The 23,259-nt window shown below is 39.4% G+C and overlaps 1 protein-coding gene across 2 annotated transcripts in view; it reads left to right on the top strand.

The window, feature by feature from the left end:
• PTPN4 (protein tyrosine phosphatase non-receptor type 4) overlaps positions 1-23,259 on the top strand; it is a 220,490-nt gene that overhangs the window by 66,761 nt on the left and 130,470 nt on the right. The window contains exon 4 of one of the 2 annotated variants that reach the window (XM_064382839.1): positions 11,206-11,297. The exons of the other annotated variant lie outside the window; for it this stretch is intronic. Within the exon in view, the coding sequence (XP_064238909.1) occupies positions 11,206-11,297 (92 nt within the window). The remainder of the gene's footprint in view (positions 1-11,205; positions 11,298-23,259) is intronic. 2 annotated transcript variants of the gene reach the window in all.

Here is a 23,259-nt window from a genome sequence, read left to right on the forward strand (position 1 = left end):
ACTTGCCTGCGGAAAGGAGTCACCCACTGCAGGTCTCCTGAGAGCTATTCTGTCACTCCATGAACTCCTCTCCGCCTTGCTCACCCTCCAGTTGTTCACATACCTCATTCTTCCTGGACGTGCCACAAGAACTCAGTACTCGCCAAATGGCAGTACTGAGCAAACTATAACACAAACAGGGCTGAAACATGCCCCCCTCCTCGCCATGTTGCAGGCAATAAGGAGAGAAGAGCTGTGGCCCTTCAGGGAGCCCAGACCTAAGGGCTCCTTGAGCCAGGGCTATGACACCCTCTTTGGGGCTCTTTGGTTCCTGGGATCTCCAAGCTTCCAGGCACCACCATGTTCCCCTCATCTTGACACAGGTGCCTGCATTAGAAGTTGCATGTGTTATATCTGGTCCAGCCACAGCCTTGTACAGAGCTGGCACCTGTGCCAGGAGCTGCCTGCTGTGCCGTAGCAGCAGGTGTCCCTGGCAGTGGCCGAACCCTGTGCTTACTCACCCACACACCTCTTGCTGCTCTGTGCCTGGCTCCCTCTTGGTAGTTGTGGAATCCAGGCTGGTAGTGGGAGCTGAGCTTCCTTCCAGTGGGAAATATGATGGGAAAACAGGAAGGCGATTTAATTCAGACTAATAGAAGAAGTAGGTTTCAATGGAGATGTCAAAGAGAAAATGTGAACCCTTTTTTAAAATACATTTTTTTCTTCCTTTTTAAATCTTGTATTTTTCTTCAGTGGGTGATTTCTGGTTTTATTGTTTGCTTTTGCTTTTCAGTTTTTGAGTTCAGGGGTACATGTGCAGGATGTACCCCTGCACATGAACCAGGTGTAGCCTGCCAGGCTGAGTGGGCAGAACAAGCCCAGCAGGTACGAGCAATACTCAGGCAGAAGGCGCTGCCAGCCACAGAGATTTCTGACTGATGAAGTGACACCCCAAGGATCCTGTGACATTAATATTTACTGTTTCCATTTTGGCATGAAAACGTACTACCTTCCAAAGTATTTTCCCCTGCTGTAAGTCTACAGAACTGCTGCTTTGTCTTTCCTGCAGACTTGCATCTCTCCTTGTACTTGGTCTGCCAACCAGAATCTAATTTTGCCTGGCAGTTTTTATTAACTTAAAATTCTAGTGATAAAGCTAAATAAGATTTGTTAGGACCAATCTCTTCATCTTCAGAGAAACAATTATAAATTAGTTTCTCTGTAGATACATTATCCGTTGAACTTCAGAGATTCTAAGTGCCTTGTTCTCTAGCTGATACTCTTGTGAAATCAGAAAGAAGAATCTGCAACACCTGCAAAGGAACTAAAAGCACATAAACTTTAAAATTGCTTCTATTTGCTATTTTATCTTTCACTCATTCAGTTGTTAAACTAACCAAATATTTATTGATTGTTTTATGTCACAGCCTACTGGGGATTTTGGTATGTGTCAGAGTTCTGGCCACAGTTTACCATTACATTTTCCCCTCCCCTCCCCATCCGTCTCACTTTATCACCAGGCTGGAGGGCAGTGGTACTGTCTCGGCTCACTGCAACCTCCGACTCCCTGGTTCAGGCAATTCTCCTGCCTCAGCCTCCCGAGTAACTGGGATTACAGGCATACATCACCACGCCCAGCTAAGTTTTGTATTTTTAGTAGGGACAGGGTTTCACCATGTTGACCAGTTTGTGTCTCAATCTCCTGACCTTGCAATCTACCTGCCTAGGCCTCCCAAAGTGCTGAGATTACAGGTGTGAGCCACTGCACCCGGCCACATTTATCTGTCTTTCTTAGAGTTAAGTGTTGCCTTTTGCCTGTGAGTTTCTTTATGTACTTATTCTCTCTGCCTGAAATACTCCCCTCCAAACCTGGTGAACTTTTATTCATCCTTCAATTGTAACTTAAAACTCCCTTGTTTCAGGAAGATTTTTCTAGCACTGTTGAATGAATTAGGGTTTTTCTCCTATGGCTTCCTTATCATAATTAAATTACTTATTTTAATTAGTTTTCATTCCCACACCCTCACCTCAAGTCCCCTTCTCCAATATGATACCCATGACAATATTATTTTTAGGAGAATTTGCTATCATAAGGTTTTTATTTTTAGCCTTGTATTTTTGGTCCTAGCAATGTTCCTGACACATAGTAGATGTTCAATAATATTTACTGCATTTCTTATACTCTCAGAAGATTTATAGTGCTAATAATGCACATGTAGTCTTTCTCTTCCTAGACATTGCTTTCGGAATCTTCTGACGTGAGTGATGAGAGGATACAACTTTCAAATACATAAATATGATTAGTAAATATTGCCCTTGTCCAAGAAATACTTAAAAATCATTTAGTTCCCTTGTTAAGCATATCAGAAGTAGCAACAATTTTAAAAATACTTTTTTTAGTTACTTTACATTTTTAAAATTGCGATAAAAATAAAACTGCAAGCAGGCAGCAAAACACTGATATGAGACTGTAGACCAAAGTGTTCGAGTGGCTCTTATTATTAGAGGTTCCTTATTGTGAGTAGTATTTGAAGATATTTCAATGTTTAGGGTAACTATCAACTAATGTGAAATTATTGTACAAAATACAGTTATAAGTCATATACATTTTGTTATATATTGCAAATATTTAATTTGCTAAATCATCTAGTTAATTGACTATATTTAAAATTTTGTCATCGGTGGGCAGCTTGCTTAGTGAGTAAGTTGTATTGAATTTGAGAAATTAGACCTTAGATTTGTGACTTATTGACAGGCTTCCTTCCAGTGGGAAATATGATGGGAAAACAGGAAGGCCATTCAATTCAGACTAATAGAAGTAGGTTTTAATGGAGACTTCAAAGAAAAAATGTAAACACTTTTTTTTTAATTTTTTTTTTGTCTTTAAATCGTCATGTATTTTTCTTCAATGGAGAATTCTGGTTTTATTGTTTGCTTGTTTTTTTTTTTCAAGTTCAGGTGTACATGTGCAGGATGTGCAGGTTTGTTAGATAGGTAAATGTGTGCCATGTTGGTTTCCTGCACATATCATCCCATCACCTAGGTATTAAGCCCAGCATCCGTTATCTGTTCTTCCTGATGCTCTCCTTTCTTTCACCTTCCACCCTCTAATAGGTCCTAGTATGTGTTATTCCCTCCCTGTGTGCATGTGTTCTTATCATCCAACTTCCACTTATCAGTGAGAATATATTTGGTTTTCTGTTCTTGTGTTAGTTTGCTAAGGATAATGGCTTCCAGCTCCATTCATGTCCTTGTAAAAGACATTATCTCACTCCTTTTTGTGACTGCATAGTATTCCATGGTGTATATGTACCACATTTTCTTTATCTGGTCTATCATTGATGGACATTTAGGTTGATTCCATGTCTTTGCTATTGTGAATAGTGCTTCAATAAACATATGCGTGCATGTATCTCTACAACAGAATGATTTACATTCCTTTGAGTATATGCCTAGTAATGGGATTGCTGGGTCAAATGGTATTTCTGCCTCTAGGTCTTTGAGGAATTGCCAGACTGTCTTCCACAGTGGTTGAACTAATTTACACTCCCACCAATAGTGTGAAAGCATTCCTTTTTCTCCACAGCCTCGCCAGCATCTGTTGGTTTTTTTTAATTTTTTTATAATAGCCATTCTGACTGGTGTGAAATGGTATCTCATTGTGGTTTTGATTTGCATTTTTCTAATGATCAGTGATGTTAAGTTTTTTGATTGGCCACATGTATGTCTTCTTTTGAGAAGTGTCTGTTCATTTCCTTTGCCCAATTTTTGATGGAGTTGTTTGTTTTTTTTCTTGTGAATTTGTTTAAGTTCTTTGTAGATGCTGGATATTACACTTTTGTTAGATGGATAGATTGCAAAAATGTTCTCCCGTTCTGTAGGTTGTCTGTTTACTCTGATAGTTTTTTTTTTCTTGCTGTGCAGAACTTCTTTAGTTTAATTAGATCCTATTTGTCAACTTTTGCTATTGTTGCAATTGCTTTTGGATATTAAAAACCCTTCTGCTTATTCACTACTGTAATAACTTGTATATTCTCACATTTCCTCTGCATGTGCAAACATATATACGTGTGTGTGTGTTTGTGTGTGTGTGTAATAGAGTTGGAGTCATAGAATACTTCCTGCTTTCTGTTACCTGCTACTTTTCCTTACTCTTTTTGTATGCTGTCTACATACAAATAATCTTTTTGGTTCTTTTTAATGATTGCAGATATTCCATTTAATGCATGTATTTTTCTGTTACAAACAATGAAGCAGAGATGTATTCATGCATATATATTTCTCTAGCTGTAGTACTAATAGTATAGTTGCTAGCTCAAAGGGATTTATGCTTTTAGTTATCTTAGTGAGTCACACACTCCCATTTAAAAGGCTTGTGTAGATTTACACAATTTATGTTCTCCCTACCCGATTATGAATGTATCTGTTTTTTCTCCTTTCCCATACTCATTATTCAGCAACCTTCTACGGTAAATAGTCTTGGGCATTCACTATTTAATCACATTAGCACAGTAAAAGGTGGAAAAATAACACTATTGATTAAAAAGTTGGTTAAGAAGACATAAGCTTGCTGTTGTTTCTTTCATAGTTTTGGTGTTAAAATTTGCTGGTGCTTGAGGGAACTAATTTTAACTGGATTCAGGGTGACATTATCTGTAAGAAGAGATCCAGGGAACTTGAGAAGAATGAATCTCATACTCATACCAGGTCAGTTCATAGAAATATCTGCTCTCAACATTTAAGCAACCTAAAAATGAATTACAATTTGTTACAACTTACAACATATGATTTCATTTATTCTTTACATAGATATCTGTTCTACAGAGGAGTAGAGTGAAACTCAGAAAGATAAAGAAGGTTGCCTAAGGTCACAGTTTATAAATGGTGGAACTTTTGTTTTGTTTTATTTTTGATGAATTATATTGCATTTCTAATCTAAGCAAGCAAGTGTGCATCAGGTCCTAGTATAAGGTCTACTAAATAGCAGAGGCTAAATAAAAGTTTTAAAATTAATGAATTCTCTTTTGAGATGAAGTATTTTGAAGTCTTTAAAGGCATTAGTAGGGTTCAAGAAGACTAAGAAAGAGACCACATGGCCTTATTATTTTGATTTTTGCTGGGGAAAGTTGTAAGCATGTAAAAGTAGAAAGAATTATAAAAGTGAACTTCTGTATATCCAGCTTTATAACAGTTATTAACTCGTGGCCAATCTTATTCATGGTGGAAACCCACTCAACAGAAGATGACAACTCAAAAAAAGCTATAGAAAAAAAAATCAGATTGACTCATTATATTATAAAATAGTTATTGAATGCCTACTATTGATAGACATGTTGTAGGGTAGGGTTTTCTTTTGTTTTTTGTTTTTTTTTTCCTTTTTATTTTGAAGTAATTGTAGGCTCACAGGATGTTACAAATATAGTACAGAGAGGTCTCATTTACTGTTGACCCAGCTTCTCCCAGTGGCCCAATGGTAACATCGTCTCTAACTATGGTACAGTATTAAAGTCTCATAAGTAGATATTGGTACCATCTGCAGATCTTCCATAAGTATCACTAGTTTTTACATGCTCTCATTTGTGTGTGTGTGTATATGCATGGATGTGTTTTTTTACATGTCTAAATTCATGTAACAATTAAAATACAGCATTAAGTTTTATATATGATGTTAGCTATTCTTTATTACATTGAGGAAAGTAATAAAGAACGTAGATGTTGTTTATTACATTGAGGAAAGTTCTGTATTACTAACTTGCTGAAAATTTTTATCATGAACGAATGTTGCATTTTAAAAAATGATTCTTGTGTGTCTGTTGATATGATCATGTTACTTTTTATTATCCTGTTAATATAGGAGATTACCACAAACAATAAATTTTAAACAAGCTAAATATGGTGGATTGCATTGAGTTTTTTTTAGAATAATCTGTCAAAAATTGGTATGAATTTTCTTTAAATGTAATTTTTTTCTTTAAATTAACCAGTGAAACCATCTGGATCTTACTTTTTCTTTATGAAAAGTTATGTTTCTAATTCAGTCTCTTTACTTATGATAGGTATATTTAAAATTTGTATTTCTTCTTGAGTCAGTATTTGTAGTTTGAGTCTTTCTAGCAATTCATCTGTTCGTCCGTTTCATCTGCTTTATCTATCGGCATATATTTGTTCATAATGTTCCTTAACATCTCTTTTTTCCCTCTGTAACTTCAGCGTCAATATACCTTCTTTTATTCCTGGTTTTAATAACATTTTACTCTTTTTATTTCTTTCTCAGTTTACCTAAAGCTTTATCAATTTTCCTGATCTTCTCAAAAACCTTTCAGTCTGTTGATTTTCTTTATTGTTTTTTAATTCTCTATTTTATACATCTCTGCACTAATCTTTTCTTTCTTTGTGCTTTGGGTTTTTATTTGTATAGAGTCTTCAGGTAAAAGATTATATGAGATCTTTTGTTATACAGTCATTTATAGCTATAAATTTTTCTCCAATTTAACTGCATCCCATCAGATGTGATATGTTGTTATCTTCATTTTCATTTATATCAAAGCATTTTCTAATTTCTCTTACGATTTCTTCTTTGACCCATTGGCTATTTAGGAGTGTGCTATTTAACATCCACCACGTATTTGTGAACTTTCTAAATTTCTTTCTGTTACTGATTTCTAGTTTCATTCTATTTCTTCTTAGAGAATATGTTATGTATTATTTCAGTTTCTTTAAATTTACTGAGGTTTATTTTATGGCCTACCATATGGCTTATTGTGGAGAATATTTCATGTGCATTTGAGAAGAATGCCCATTCTGCTATTATTGGATGGAGTGTTCTGTCTGACCTGTCAGTCAGGTCTCATTAGCTTATGGCATTGTTTCAAGTCTTTTATTTTGGTACTGAGCTCTGCCTTGTTTAATATGTTATTGATAAGTTGAGTATGGGAGTCTCCAACTATTATTGAATTGTCTGTTTTACCCTACTGTTCTGTCAGTTTTTGCTTTCTGTATCTAGGTGCATATATTGTATCTTCTGATGGAAACAATCTTTAACATTATAAAATGTCCCTCTTTGTATCTAGTAACATTTTTATTTAAAAACTTTGTGTGATACTAGAATAGCTCTACCTTCCTTAGGGTATAACTTTTTTCATCCTTTACCTTTTACATATTTGTATTTCTGAAAGAAAAGTGTATCTTCCGTTGGCAGCATATACTTGTGTCTTATGTTTTTTTTTTTTTACCAGTTTGATATTTCTGCCTTTTGATTGATTTATGTAATATTAATTAATGTTATTATTGATATGGTTGGATTTGTATTTGTGCCATTTTACTTTTTGTTTTCTGTATGAATTATGTCTTTTTTGTTCCTCTTTTATTAATTTTCATTCAGTGCGTATTTTCTTATGTAACATTTGCATTCTTTTAATGGATTTTTCAGGTTTTTTTTTTTAACTAGTTGCTTTAGCACTTAACCAGATACATCTTAACTTAGCAGAATACTTCAGGCTTACAATAACTTAATTACAGTGAGATGCAGAAATGTCACTTTGTATACCTCAATTTCCTCTTTCCCCTTCTTGTGCTATTATTTGTGTGTGTGTTTGTGTGTGTATCTCAAACCCAAAAAATATATTCTGTAATTATTACTTTATATAATTTTATGTCTATTAAAGAAGCTGAGAGAAGAGAGGAGAGCAAGTATGAAGTATATATTTATAGAAATTGATATATTAGCCTTCTGTTTATCATTTCTGGTGGTTTTCATTTCTTATAGATTCAGGTTACCATCTGGTATCATTTCCTAGGCCAATACAGCTTTGATTCCACTATAATTATATACATATTGTTTTATACCATTGCTTAATAAATAAATCAGTTAAGAAAAAAGGAGATACTCTATTTTATATATTTTATATATAAAAAGGAGATACATATTTACCTGTACCAGTGCTGTTTGGTTTTTCATGTAAATTCATGTCACTATCTGGGGTCACTTTTTTTCAGCCTGAAGAACTTGCTTTAGTATTTCCTGTAGGGTGGATCTGCTGGCAACAAATTCTCTCAGTATTTGTTTATGTGGAAATGAATGTCTTTATTTTGCCTTCATCTTTTAAAGATGTGCTGAGTACAAGATTCTTGGTTAGCATTTTTGTCTCTTTCAATGATTTGAATATGTCATCCAAGTGCCTTCTGGCTTTTGTTTCTGATGGCAAGTCAGCTGTTCATTTTTTTGGAGTTGCCTTGTACATGAGGAGTTACTTGTCATTTTTTCTTTTGCTGCTTTCAAGACATTCTTTGCTTTTTGACATTTTTACTCTAATACTTCTTGGTGTGGATTGTTTTGCATTTATTGTACTTATAGTTCATTGAGCATTTTGCATGAGTAGATTAGTGTTTTTCATCAAATTTGGGGAGTTCACATCCATATTTCTTTAAATAATTTCTTCTGTTTCTCTCCTCCCCTTCTGGTACTGTCATTGTACAAACATTGGTGGGCTTTTAATGGTGCTTGCATTTCTCTGAGGGTCTTAATTTTTCTTCATTCTTTTTTTTTTTTTTTTTTTTGAGATGGAGTCTTGCTCTGTTTCCCAGGCTGGAGTGCAGTGGCACAATCTCGGCTCACCACACCTCTGCCTCCCAGGTTCAAGCGATTCTCCTGCCTCAGCCTCCTGAGTAGCTGAGATTACAGGCACATGCCACCATGACCAGCTAATTTTTGTCTCTTTAGTAGAGACGGGGGTTTCACCATGTTGGTCAGTCTGGTCTCGAACTCCTGGCCTCGTGATCCCCCCGCCTCGGCCTCCTAAAGTGCTGGGATTACAGGTGTGAGCCACCGCACCCAGCCTCTTTATTCTTTTTTCTCTGTATTATTTGCATTATATAAGTTGTTGATCTGCTTTCAAGTTTGCTGATCATCTTTTTTCAGTTCAAATCTACTGGTGAGCTCCTTAAGTATATTTTTTATGACAGGTATTTTTATGGAAAAACATTTGATTTTGTTTTATATCTCTTTATATTTTGTATCCTAGATATTGTCATCGTACCTTTCATTACCTCTTTAAGCATGGTCTCCTTTAGTTCTGTGAATATATTTATAATGACTGCTCTGAAGTATTTTTCAATCTGACATGTAGGCCCTCTCACAGGCAGTTCCTATTGCCCGCTGTTTTTCTCCTGTTTCTCTCATGTGTTTCTGTTTCTTTACCTGTATTATGTGTTTTTTTAAGCTTGATATTTTACTTTATTTTGTTTATTTATTTTTGAGACAGCATGTTGTTTTGTCACCCAGGCTGAAGTGCAGTGGTGTGATCATGGTTCACTGCAGCTTCAACCTCCAGGCTCAACTGATCTTCCCACCTTAGCCTCCCGAGTAACTGAGACTACAGGCACACGGAAATACACCTGGCTAATTTTTGTACTGTTTTTGCAGAGATAGGGCCTCACCATGTTGCCCAGGCTGATCTCGAACTCCTGGGCTCAAACAATCTACCCACCTTAGCCTCCCAAAGTGTTGGGATTACAGGCATGAGCCACCACGTCCAGCCAAACTGGACATTCATACAGTGTATGAATGTGGAATAAATAAATTCTTAAACTTTAAAGACTTTGAGTGTAAGTAGATCAGCTACTATTTTAGCAGTACTGCTGCAAGTACTATTATCGGCTTTATTCTAGCAATGGCATGGTTTCTTGGCTTATCTGGAATACCTCGACAATGTATTGTAACTATTGATAATATATTGATCCCTCCCTTCCAAGGCTTGTTGTTGCTTGCTCATTTATTTTTTCAGTGATTTGACTGAACCATTTTAGCCTCTGATATCTTCTTAGAGTGCACAGGTTTGGGCATGCACACAGTCACCCTGGGATGACAGTGGTTTATCAGGGCTCTATTTAACTCTTTTCTCTGATTTCTGTTAGGTTAACTGCTTCTGTCAGGTTCATATGTAATTGTTAAGCTTCAATCATTATTGTCTGATTTCTATATTTTTTTAATCAGTGTATAAATAGAGCATAAATTGTTCCACAGTCTTGATCCAGTTAAATCTAGGTCCCTTTGCAGGGATAGTTTTTGAGGCCAATCTTTGATGTTTGTTCTGACTCCAGGAGGGCTCTTACCTTATTTGTCTTATCCTCTTATCATATTTCCCTGGTTATCTCTGATAAACTAGCTGACCTGTGTTGTTTTCAAGAGCACTCATACTCTGTACCAAATAAAGTCAGTTTCTTCGGGTAGAGCGTTCAAGTATTCTGTTCTTGTGGCTTCTCTCCCTTAAATACAACTTCTCCACTGTTCTGGAGCTGGGGAGGGGACAGTGGTCGTTTTCTCTTGGAGTGAAACTCCTGCATTACAAGCAGGGATCTTGGTAGGGGCAGTGTCCTTTACTTGATTTGCCTCTCCCAACATGGAATTTCTGCCCTATGAGTGAGCTGAGGCAGGGGTGATTGGGGCTCAGTATTCTGGACTTTCTGTGTCTGAGATAGAGTCCTGCCCTGTAAGTACTGGGTGGAGGAAGGTTGCTTTGGATATCTTTGACAGACCACTCTAGAATTTAGATTGTGACATGTTGCTGGGAAGCATGACAAATGCTGGTAGTCCGCCTCTCCTGTATCCCTTGACTAGGATCTGGCAGAAACAGGATTTTCATCTTCCTGGTTACATTTTCTCAGAGTGGAACAGTGGCTTGGGTGGAAGAAGGAAGCAGTGGGTTATGGCTCAAGTGCCACAGGTTCTTGCTGATCTTACTGAAATTTAATAATAGACTTTGTGGAATAAATGCTGTTTTCTTTATTGCTTGCTTTTAGGAGAATTTTCCAAGACTAAATTCTCACTTTTTGTTTTTGTTTTATAATTTTCCCTAGTAATAGTTGTTATGCTCAGGATCAGATCTATAGATTTCCTTTCTGTACAACATGACTTGATTGATTTTTAAGCACAGAACCAGCCTTGCATCTGTGGTAAAACCCCATTTAGTCATGTGTATAATCCTTTTGAAGTATTGCTTAATTCCCTTGCCAGTATTAATAAATTTTTTAGGATTTTTGCATCTGTGTTCATGAGAAATATTAGTCTGTAGTGTTCTCTTTTATACTGTCTTTTTCTGTTTAAATATCAGGCTAATAAATACTGGTTTCATAGAGTGAGTTGGGAAGTTTTCCATCCTCTACTATTTTCTGGAGGAAGATTGTGTAGAATTATTCTTAATTCTCACCTAAATGATTTGTGTTTTGTAGACTTCTCCAGTGAAATCAGGCCCAGGAGATTTGATTTGAAACTGTTGTTACAGGTGGAAGGTGTCCGCGTTACCGGTGGTGAATCCTTACAGGTCTGCAGCAACCTTAATCCTTGCCTCCTCATAAGAAAGAATTCCACTGAGGGGCATAAGCCAGAAAAAGAGACTGAGACAAGTTTCAGAGCATGAGTGGAAGTTTATTAAAAAGCTTTAGAGCAGTAAAGAAAGAAAAGTGTGCTTGGAAGAGACCCAAGTGGGCACCAAGAAGGTCAAGTGCCACATTTAACTGTGATCCTAGGACTTTATAGGCTGGTCGTCTTCTGGCATCTTGCAACCGTTTCCCACGATTCTTCCCTTAGAGTGGGCTGTCCACATGTGCAGTGCCCTTCTTACCCTTGGGAAGTGAGCACATGCAGTGTGTTTAAGAAGTTTTACACATGCCCATCGAAGGCTTTCTTCCCTTTTCCAGTGGTGTGCCCTCGGAAAGTCATGTTCTACTATTTTGTCTCTTAATGCACATGCCCGGGCTCCCTCATCCGACAACGCAAGATTTTATTGGAAGCTCTTTTTGCTTCTCCCTGGTACCTGCATTCAATTAACACTTTATAATATTAACAGCTGTGGATTATCAGGAGATTGTCTCTCCCTGCCTTTGCCTGCCAAATTATGTTTAGAGAGGCAGTGTGGTAATTGTGGAACCATCCCCTGATCACCTGACATTTCTGGGGGGTCAGGGAGAGACCTCCTCTGCCCCACTCATGCCTAACTACCTGTAACACTATGATTTCAATTTTTAAAATTATTGTGTGTCTTTTAAAATGATCTATTTCATATTAGGTGAATTTTACTAGATTTTGCTCTGTGAGGAATTTCTGTGTTTTATCCAGGTTTTCAGATTTATGCTTATAAATTCATTTCTCCTATTTTGTTACCTCGTAAACGTTTTTGGAGTATGTAGTTACATCCTCAACTTCAATTCTGTAATGAGTGATTTGTGTCTTTTTTCCCCTTTTTATTTTAGTCTTGTTAGAGGTTTGTTAATTTTATTGATCTTTTCAAATGACCAGATTTTTGTTTTACCAATTTTGTCAATTTTTGTTTTTAGATGCTTAGATTTCTGCTATTTCCTGTATTATTCCCTAACTTTGGTTTATTTTCTCTTTTTCTAATTTTCTTTAGGTAGGAGCTTAGACTTGATTTGAGACCTTCCCTTTTTTTAATGTAAGCATTTAGGTTTATAAGTTTTCCTCTCAGCTCTGCTTTGACTCTATTCCACAGGTTTTGATATGTTGAGTTTTCTTTCAGTTCAGTGTGTTTTTGTTTTGTTTTATTTTTCTCTAGAGTCCTCTTTGTCCTGTGGGTTATTTAGAAGTTGTTTTTCAAATTTTTCCTATCTTTCTCTTACTGTGTTCTGTTTTGATTTCATTATAATCACAGAACACACTATATGATTTTAGTTATTCTTATTTTAATAAGGTTTGTTTTATGACCCAGGATATAGACTGTCTTGTGAATGTCGATAAATGCTTGAAAATAATATATATTCTGCTGTTGTTAAGTAGGGTATCCTAGAAATGCCAGTCAATCCTATTAGTTAGTACGTTGTTGGGCTCTTTTATATTCATGCTGATTTTCTTTTTTACACCTTTGCTGATTAATCTAGCAATTATTGAGAGAGGGATGTTGACATCCCTAGTTATATTTGTCCCTTTCTATGGCTTAAGTTATTTTCTGCCATTTTATTACTAGTTTTATCACTTTATTACTTGTTTCCTTATTTTCTGTTTGTTCTGCTTTTCATTTATTTTTTCCTGCTTCTCTTAGATTTGTGAACATTTTCTTGAATTTCATTTGGTTTTCAGAGTGTCTTTGAGAGTCTCTCTTTGGATAGCCTTTTTTTAGGTGATTCTTGCTATTATAATTTACATTAAAAATATTTTGTGCTATATCATTAACAATATTTTACCATTTTGAGTAAATATAAAAACCTTACCTATTTTTAGAGACCTTTACCTTCCCCCTTTAGAATATAATTATAATAGTTTTGTGTTTTCCCCAATATAATATAACTGTATTATTTTTATATACATTAGGAGTACATCAAATCGGTATAATTTTTTCTTTAGCCATTAAACATTTATTCTTTTTTTTTTTTTGAGATGGAGTTTCGCTCTTGTTACCCAGGCTGGAGTGCAATGGCGTGATCTCGACTCACCACAACCTCCGCCTCCTGGGTTCAGGCAATTCTCCTGCCTCAGCCTCCTGTAAACATTTATTCTTAAAGAGAAGGATAGGCTTTTGTATTTACTTCCATTTCTCCCATTTCATTACTCTTTCTTCTTTTCTCTTGTTCCAAGTTTCTTGTTACTTACTTTCTGGTTGGAGGACTTCTGATATGGCTCCGATGACTGGAAGAACACCAGAGTCCTTTGTCTTTTATCAATTAGATAAACGACACGGACGCATGTGGAGTGGTTTCAAGGTTTCAAGGAGCAGAAAGTTTAATAAGCAAGAAAGAAGGAAAAGGCTCTCCCGTACAGAGACCAAGGAAGGGGTGCTCCAAAGGGAGAGAAAAACCCTGAGTGCAGCAGAAAACAGTCAGTTATACTAGGAGGCTGATTTGCATAGGGCTCAGGGGATTGTAGTCTGTGAAAAACCTGGCTCTCCCACTCTGACCTTTTAATATGCAAATACAGGTCACCATAACGTCCTGCACAGGTGGAGTCATCTGGAGGCAGCCATGACACTTGGTAAACATGGTGACAAGTAGAAGATGGTGGGAATCACCATGTTGAATGGACCCAGTTTTTAGTAGCCAGCATTTGCCTATCAAAGCTTGCCAGTCTGGCTTTTCAAGCTGCTTTTCTAAAAGCCACTTTCCCAGTAGAAAAGAAATGTTTCAGGAGCTGCCTTTATTAAAAGAAAAAAAACCATACTGAGGACTCCTTACTCTCTCTATCTGCCTAAAATAATTTCTTAATAACTCCTGTAATATTCCCTCCCGAGGAGATGTCACCCTACTGCTGTTAGGGGGTTTTGGACGATGACTCTTTTTGGCTACTTCCTGCTGAAAAGGGACGTCATGTGGGGAAGAGTAGCTAGGGTTCTTCCTGGGGTCCATCTAAGGGTCCTCGGAAGAATGATGTGCCCATGCATGGTTCCCTTTGCAACATCATTTGGAGTTTGATTGCTTCTAGGCAAGAGGAAACTGAATTATAGTATTGAGTATACAAGGTGCAAATATTAATCCAAGACATATAAGCAAGAGGGGGCTTAATAAAGGACTTAACCAATTCCATAAAGACAACTAGAATTCATTAAAGAGGGTTTGTAGCCACCCAGGGCTGACGCCTGCATTTTTTCTTAGCATGTCAATTATTTTGATTTGATCTTTAAGTACCTGTAGGTTTTACTCTACTTTACTAGAGGTGTTAATCCAGAAGCAGCATGTTTCATTTAAAAGTGCACAGGTACCTCCTACTTCAGCTATAAGGACATCTAAGGCCCGTCTATTTTGTACTACTACTGAGGCTAAAGAGTCTGTAGATTGCTGTTGTGCCTCTGTGGCACCCACAGTTGCTTTCCATCCTTGTTGCATCATAATGGAAATATTAAGTACTGATCTTTCAAGGAGAGGGGTGCCCATAAGCCAGAACTGACCTCTGGCTATAGAATTTCTCATCCATAATTTTTCTAAGATGGTGTTGTCATGTGCATGCCCTCCCCAGTCTACGCTTTCAGTTGAATCTTCATGCGATGGCATCGAAATGATAGATCTCTTTGTCCACGTATTTGAGATAATGCAGTTTCTAGAAAAGAGCCTAAGTTAGGGATGTCCCCGGATGATGCTGCCATCTTGGTAGAATTTAAAAATAACAGGTTGGAAACTACTGATACTGTAGTACAAATTCCTTTCCAGTGCCTTGGGAGAATTAAGTGTATCCAGGTGCCACAAAGAAAATATAGCCCCTTCCTTGAAAAGATGGTTCTAAGTTGTGGCTTGTGAGAGACACCAGCAGATTTTTCTCATATCAGAAATTTCCCTTCTTTACATATAATGTGGGCATCTTTGGAATAAGGATATCCAAATTTAGGATAGTCATTTATGATGCCATTTGGAATTTGACATGCCAAGTGAGAAGGATTTACCTGACAAATGGAGTTTCAAAAAATTAGAGACATAATTTGCCCTGGCCAATATCTCAAATGATCCCTGTGGCAAGGGCTGTTAGTCCAGTTGTCTCTAGTTCACCCACAGATTTGAAAGCCACATGTACGGGCTTACAGATTATTAGCAAACACCATACAAGGGTCTGGAATTCCATGGGGGGGGGCATATTTGGAAAGGCCCATGTGTTATTCTTTATATTGTAGTCAACATGGTGACTTAGAGCATACCACTTCCATTGGGACTTCCAGCCAGAAGGAGAGGCTAGATTCTGAAAACCCCCCCATTAGGGCTTCTGATCCTTTTAGATTGCCCTGTGTTTTCTTACCCAAATCTTTGAACTATCAGCAATTACAAGTGTGATGTTACAGTATCTGAGATCACCCAAGTATGGTCCTTCCCTGGTACTTTTAAAGTGGAGGGAGGCATTTGCTATTACCCAGTCAACTTTTCCCAGCCTGAGGGTGTGAAGTTTATCTTTGGGGAGTGTGTTCTTTGGCATTAGGAGAAGAGTTTTGTATTTAAAGGAGTTAGTTACCCAGTTACCCAATGCTCCCATACCATGTTCCATTATTGCCTGTTAACTCTTTAAGGGTTAAATGTAAAGCTAACAGGGAATCCTGGTGAGTTGTGGGTCATTGAAGGGTTCCTTAGTATAAATGAACTGAGCAAACCACTTAGGACAGACTCAACAATTAGTCTTGTTGTCCAAATGGACTATGGCTGGTACTGCAGGAGCTAAAGGATGTGACGTGTTACTGAGTCCAATAAGAAGTCTTAACAGACTTATTGACAGTAAAATGCTCATGTTTATTTACTGTTAGTAACTGTTACTCCTATTAGGAGGATAGTAATTAAGCAAAATGCTACAATAATGGAGATTCTCTTTACAAGATTGCACTCTGAGGGTGCTACAGTATATAATCCTACTGCAAATAGTTGAGTTTAGCAATTCCTGCAGGGGTGGCATAGTAAATAATTTCCATCAAAAAGAAGTTCTTATATTTGGCAATGAATCTCAAAAAGAGAGGTAGAAATGACACAAAGTATTTGGTGAGGTAGGGGTGAGACTAAGATGAGTAGTTCTCAGTTACTTACCTTTTGTGATTTTTAGCTTAAGATCTCCTATTTCTTCACATTGATATTCAGGACATTACTCTGGGCTGTTAGGGGTTGATCCCTCAGCTCTTCAGGGTTTGACTTGAGTGGTAACTTTTATTGCCTACGGGGTTGAAAGAACAATATAAGGCCCTTCCCAGCTTGGGTTTAGGGAGAGAGAGAGAGAGAGAAGGGAGAGCCTTTACCAGTTCCAAATCTCCTGGGTTAAATAGCAGTGGTCCTTTTTCTGGGGTTGGGCTTTTGCTAATTGTGCTAATTCTTATTGGAAATGAGCCAGAGAGGTTACATGCTTAACTAGCTCAGAGGTTTCTTGATCTAATAGAAAATCATTAGTAAGGCAAGGCCATCTGTACAGCATCTCAAAAGGGCTAAGACCTAATTTTGAAGGGATATTTCTTATGTGTAGTAAGTCTATAGGAAGAAGAGTGACCCAAGGAAGGCGAGTTTCTCGGGATAATTTTCTGAGGTGTCTGTTGATGATATCATTAGTTTTCTCTACCTTTCCTGAGGATTGGGGTCTCCAAGCACAATAGAGATGATATTCTATGCCTAGTGCTTTTGAGACCCCTATGTGACAGCTGCCTTAAATGCGGGCCCATTGTCACTTTGAAAGTACGTAGGTAGACCAAAACGAGGAGTTATTTCATTAGCACTTTTATTACCTGAGAGGCTTTTTCTGTATGGCATGGAAATGACTCTACCCAGTTAGTAAAGGTATCTACCCATACCAGCAGGTATGGAATGCCTTTTGTCTTTGGCATATGGTTGAAGTCTATCTGCCAGTCTTCCTCTGGATGACTTCCTATTCTTTGGGTTTGAGAAGGAAGGAGTTACCTGTTCAGAGGATTGTTTTTAAGACAGACTTAACAAGCATTAACAGCTTGCTTGATTGTTTTAGTAATGTTGGAAACAAATGCTTGGTGCCACAAAGAAGAATTAGCACTCAAGCAAAAAGTTTCCTCAGCAAGGCAATTTACTTTTGCAGAAGGGTGCTGCCTGCGTCAGTCATGATCACAAGAGTACACCAAACAAAGGAGAGAAGGGGTTTTTATCCCTAACGCAGTTCCTGTCCCTGTGCCCTTTTCCTGTTGGCTGCGGTTGGACTACACAATCTAAGCTGATCCAGTTGGCTAAGACTTAAACTTTAAAAAATATGTTTAGCACACAACTTGTAAGAGAAGGAGGAGGTGGGATGGGAGTGGTCTGTCCATTATAGTACAAGGCATATCTGAGCATGTCAGGGCATGACTAGAGTGGAAGGGTGGTTTGCAGGCTGGAAACAGGAGAGTACAGGGAGGTTGGGCTTTTGAGCAAAGGATAAGAACATTACACAATTAAACCTTTTGAAGAGGAATTTATTATTCCCAACAGTAAGTTCTCTCACGAAAACAATCTCTGGGCACATTAAGTTTTATCCTTTCCCAAGTGAAAAGCTTGGTGAAAGATTTTAAGGACTTTCCATTGGCTAGAGGTTGGCAAGTAGAGTTTTGCATTCACTGACCATAGCCATCCTGAGGGCTGAAAAGTGTACTCTTGAAAAGTGACCCATTCTATTTTTGTAGGGGAGCACAGGTTTAATTTCTCTTATGGACCCTTCCCAGATTAGAGGGGTGTGAAGTGTGTTCATGTCTTGAGGCTTCCTTGACGCTAATGTAGCTGCCTAGTCAGTGAATCTATTTCCTTGGCTACCTTCTCGTCCCTTTTTGATTTCCCCTACAATGCATCACTGCTGTTTATCTTGGAAGGAAAACTGAGGATAATAGCCTGTTAATTTCCTGGTGTTATTTTATAGGAGATCCATTGGTGGTAAGAAAATGCTTTTCCTTTCAAATGGCAGCATGAGCATGAAGAACCTGGAAAGCATACTTAGAGTCAGTGTAAATGTTAACTGCCTTTCCTTTGTTTAATTCAGTTGCTCTTGTAAGAGCTATTAGCTCAGCTAATTGAGTGCTTGTGCATGGAGGGAGAGACACACTTTCAATGATGTCATTTAGAGTGACTATTGGTATCCTGCCTGAGGGATCCCTTCTTCTACAGAAGAGCTCCCATTTGTGAAGAGGGTCCAGTCCTGGTTCTCTAGGGGAGTTTCCCTGAGATCTTCCCTGGCTGCATAGGTCTGTACTCTATGACTTGTTCATAGTCATGCTCAGGTTCTCCTATTTCTTTGGGGAGGAAGGCAGCTGTATTAAGGCGAGAACAGGTCTTTAATTGGATGTTGGAATCCTCTAACAGCAGGGCATGATGTTTAAGGAGCTGGTTATCTGTTAGCCAAAGGCTCCCCCAGAGTACTGTAGTCCTGCCATGTTATGTGGGATGTAAACAGTTAAATCATTTCCTAGGGTTAATTTGGAGGCTTCTGAGACCAGCCGAGCCACTGAGACAATGGCTCGGAGATATGATGGCCATCCGGAGACATGCTGGCCATCCGTTAACCACCAAATCAAGTTTGTTACTTAGCTGTTGAGCTGGTCCTCAGGCCTGTGTTAAAACTCCCACAGCCATTCTCTTCCTTTCTGATACACACAGATTGAAGCCCTTCCCTACAGGAAGGCTGAGAGCTGGTGCCTTAAACAAGGCTTATTTTAGCTGGTCAAAGGCCTTTCGAGCTTCACATTGTCAGGTTAAAAGAAGAGTTTTAGCTCCCTGAGTTTTTCTTTATTTTATTTTATTTATCTATTTTGAGACAGAGTCTCGCTCTGTTGCCCAGGCTAGAGTGCAGTGGCGTGATCTCGGCTCACTGCAACCTCTGCCTCCCAGGTTCAAGCAGTTCTCCTATCTCAGCCTCCCAAGTAGCTGGGACTATAGGCTCAGGCCACCACTCCCAGCTAAGTTTTGTATTTTTAGTAGAGACAGGATTTCACTGTATTGGTCAAGCTAGTCTCAAACTCCTGACCTCAGGTGATCCACCCACCATGGCCTCCCAAAGTGCTGGGATTACAGGCATGAGCCACCGTGCCCAACCTGAGTTACTTTTTTGAGGTTATATAACGGGCAGGCTATTTCACCATACCCCGGTATCCATAGTCTACAAAATCCTGTAATACCCAAAAATTCTTTTAGTTGCCTGAGGGTTTTGGGGAGGGGGAAGGAGGAAATAAGCTTAATTCTTTCTTCCCCTAATGTTCTGGTCCCCTCAGACAGCACTAAACCCAGGTACTGCCTGAGGTTTTGCAAAGCTGGGCTTTGGGTTTTGAAATCTTATATCCTCTGTTAGCTAAGAAGTTGAGAAGAGCTTCAGTGCCTTCCGGAGAAATTTCTTCAGTTAGGGCACTGAGCAGAGTATTACCAATGTACTGCAGGACGCTAACTTGAGGATGAGAAAACTCAGGTCTTTTTTTTTTTTTTTTTTTTTTTTTTGAGACGGAGTTTCGCTCTTGATACCCAGGCTGGAGCGCAATGGCGCGATCTCGGCTCACCGCAATCTCCGCCTCCTGGGTTCAGGCAATTCTCCTGCCTCAGCCTCCTGAGTAGCTGGGATTACAGGCACGCGCCACCGTGCCCAGCTAATTTTTTGTATTAGTAGAGACGGGGTTTCACCATGTTGACCAAGATGGTCTCGATCTCTTGACCTCGTGATCCACCCGCCTCGGCCTCCCAAAGTGCTGGGATTACAGGCTTGAGCCACCGCGCCCGGCCAACTCAGGTCTTTTGACTCTGCCTATCCAAACAGATGAGGAATATCTTGAAATCTCTAGGCAGTACTGTCCATGTTAATTGGGTGGTCTGGCGGGAGGGATCTTTGAAGGCAAACAGGTATTGAGAGTCAGGATGTAATGTTATGGAGAACAAGGCATCCTTTAAATCTAGGACTGTAAATCAATTAGTTGCATCAGGTATTTGAGTTAACAGTGTATAAGGATTAGGTACCACTGGATGGATTAGAACTACAGTTTCATTAATGAGGTGAGGGTCCTGTACTAGTCTCCATTTCCCATTGGGTTTTTGTACTCCTAATATTGGGGTGTTGCAGGGGCTATTACAGTGTTTGAGGAGGCCTGGCATCTTTAGGTTATTAATAATGGCTTTTAGCCCTTTCCTAGCCTGTGGCCTTTAGGGGATACTGTCTCTGGTTAGGAAAAGAAGTGAGATCCTTAAGCTAGGTCTGAACTGGCCTAGCAGTTATAGCTTGACCTGTTCTTCCTTGAGTTGCCCACACTTCTGGATTAATTTTAGCTTCCTTGGGGGAGATGGAGGGTTTGTCCTGGGACTATAAGGATGCTGGCCACCATGCTAGCTAAATATGTCTACCTAATAAAGGAATGGGACTTTCAGGCATGGATTAAAAAGGCATGTGTAAATAGTAGGTCCCCCCATCTGCAGCTTAAGGGGTTGAGAAAAACATCGAGTTAGAGTTTTTCCTGAGATGTCCCTTACCATCATGCTAGGGGAAGATGCGAGGCCTGAATTAGAGAAAAGAGAGAGACTGGCTCCAGTATCCAGAAGGAGAGCTACCTTCCTCCTTCGAATTTCCAGACTCACCCAGGGCTCCTGTGCTGTAACAACAGTCTGAGTCTCTGGAACCAGAGGTTTGAGCCCCGGGACACATCAGTCCTGCTGGATCATCTGTGAGACTGGTTCTGAACCCTGTCTCTTTATCTCTTGGGGCAGATCCATCTACAGTGGTCTCTGCCACAGGCTAGACAGGGTAGAGGTGGCTTCGTCTTGCTGCCTGGGCCTTCCTTCTTAAAATGCCCTGAATTGCCAGTCAATAACAGATAAGAGATTTGGCTCTGGTTTTTCATAGGCCCTCTAATTTGCACCTTAAAAAGTGCTGGCCGGGTGCGGTGGCCCACGCCTATAATCTCAGCACTTTGGGAGGCCAAGGTGGGCAGATCACCTGAGGCCAGAAGTTCAAGAGCAGCCTGACCAACATGGAGAAACCCCGTCTCTACTAAAAATACAAATTAGCTGGGCATGGTGGCACATGCCTGTAATTCCAGCTACTCAGGAGGCTGAGGCAGGAGAACTGCTTGAACCTGAGAGGCAGAGGTTATGGTCAGCCAAGATCGTGCCACTGTACTCCAGCCTGGGCAACAAGAGCAAAACTCTGTCTCAAAAAAAAAAAAAAAATTTTTTTTCCCCATTTTTCTCCTGAGTTATTGGGGTTCCAGTTGTCTACCGGAACTGCTTCCCTTCCTATCGGGAATAGAGTTTCCACCTCTTCCTCACCTTCCCTGTCTTCTCTTTTTCTCATTGGTCTGCTATAGGAGGCATGTTGCTCATCTCCGTAATTTTCTGCATTTGCAGAAATGCCTGCTTTTCGGCTGCAGTGAGGGTCCGACTTAGGAGCAACATAATACTTCTGTATGTGACGTTAAACACCTGAGTTAACTTTTGGAAAATTTCTATATGCCTATTGGGATCGTCAGAAAATTAGCCTGTCTCCCTTTATTTGCTTAACATCCTGTAATGAGAAGGGAACTGGAACCCTCATGGCACCATTCCCATCAGGCATTTCTTGCCGAGGTAAGAGTAAAGTGCGGAGAGTAGGTAATACTGAGGATGATGGAGCTGGGGGAGCTGATGGTATGATTGGAGGGGGACTGGAAGGGTTGGGACAGTCCATAGCTGTCTCAGGTTGCTCCTCTGGAATCTGCTTTAGCTCTGTGGGCTTGCCTGCCATGGCTGCTAAAAGAACTTGGTTGATTATACAGAACTTGTAGAGGTCTGGGTGGTCTCGCAGGGCAAAGAAAGTCTGTACATAGGGGACCTCAGTCCATTTGCCCTTCTGTCTGCAGAAAAGATCTAACTGTTGGATAATGTTAAAATCAAGGCTCCCTCCAGCAGGTCAGGTTTGTCTGTCTCCAAGCTGGTAAGAAGGCCATGCCCTTGTGCAACAGAATGAGTGGCTTTTTCTTTAAAGTCTCAGGGTCAAAAGAGTCCCAGTGCTTTAAAATACACTCCAGGGGAGTGAATGCTGAAGATGATCTGTTTCCTATCAAGAAGAAGTGAGAGAAGGCATCTCTTTAGTCTCTTTCCCTTCTGTATGTGACCCAGGGTGGAGGAAAAAACGGGGTCATCCTCCCCAACCATTTTTCTCCCTACTTCCTGGGTCCCGGCACGCTGTTAAATGTGCTGCCGATGGCTGTAGGCATTACCCTTCAAGCCATGGCACCAGAGGAACTAGACTTTTGAGGCCTAGTCATACTTGTGCAAGTAGCCCTAGTCCTCTGCCTATTATTTCCCTTTGACCTTCTAGACTTGTGTGACCTGTGTGTCTCCCCCTTGAAAAAAATGGGTCTTAGGAAAGATTATATAAAAAACAAGGCTCCTTTAATGGAGGGAATGTGTTAGATTGCCTGTTATGGCCCGTGCTAAAGCATTTACCCTTAAAAATGGTTCCGGTTGACATCCAGACTTAAAGTCCCCTTATTAATTAAGCACTGTCCTAATTACAGACTATGTGCCTTGAAAGAATATGGGAACCAAATGGCTGTTTTCTTGCTGATGGGACAATATCGACACTAAAATTTGGCTATGGAAGACATTTAACTCCTAACTGTTGAAAGCAGAATTTTCTTGTTCGCCAAAGGGGCTTAGACTGATTTCTAGCGGTACAAAAGGAGGCTGCAGTGTTACCATAAAAAAAAGTGCCTCATGAAGAGGATTTCCATTTCCACTAGGTGACGCTGTTGGCTTAGAAACACTACGTGCTCTCCAGAGAAGTGGTAAGAGAGAGACCTGGAAATGCCCTGTGCTCTCCAGACTAGTGGCTGAGACAGAGAGATAGATGCTCACTGTGGGGGTCAGGGAAACCTTCTCTGTTCC

The sequence above is a fragment of the Aotus nancymaae genome, unplaced genomic scaffold (assembly GCF_030222135.1).
Source record: "Aotus nancymaae isolate 86718 unplaced genomic scaffold, 86718_ANA_hifiasm-v0.15.2.pri h1tg000029l, whole genome shotgun sequence".
Classification (NCBI taxonomy): Eukaryota; Metazoa; Chordata; class Mammalia; order Primates; family Aotidae; genus Aotus; species Aotus nancymaae.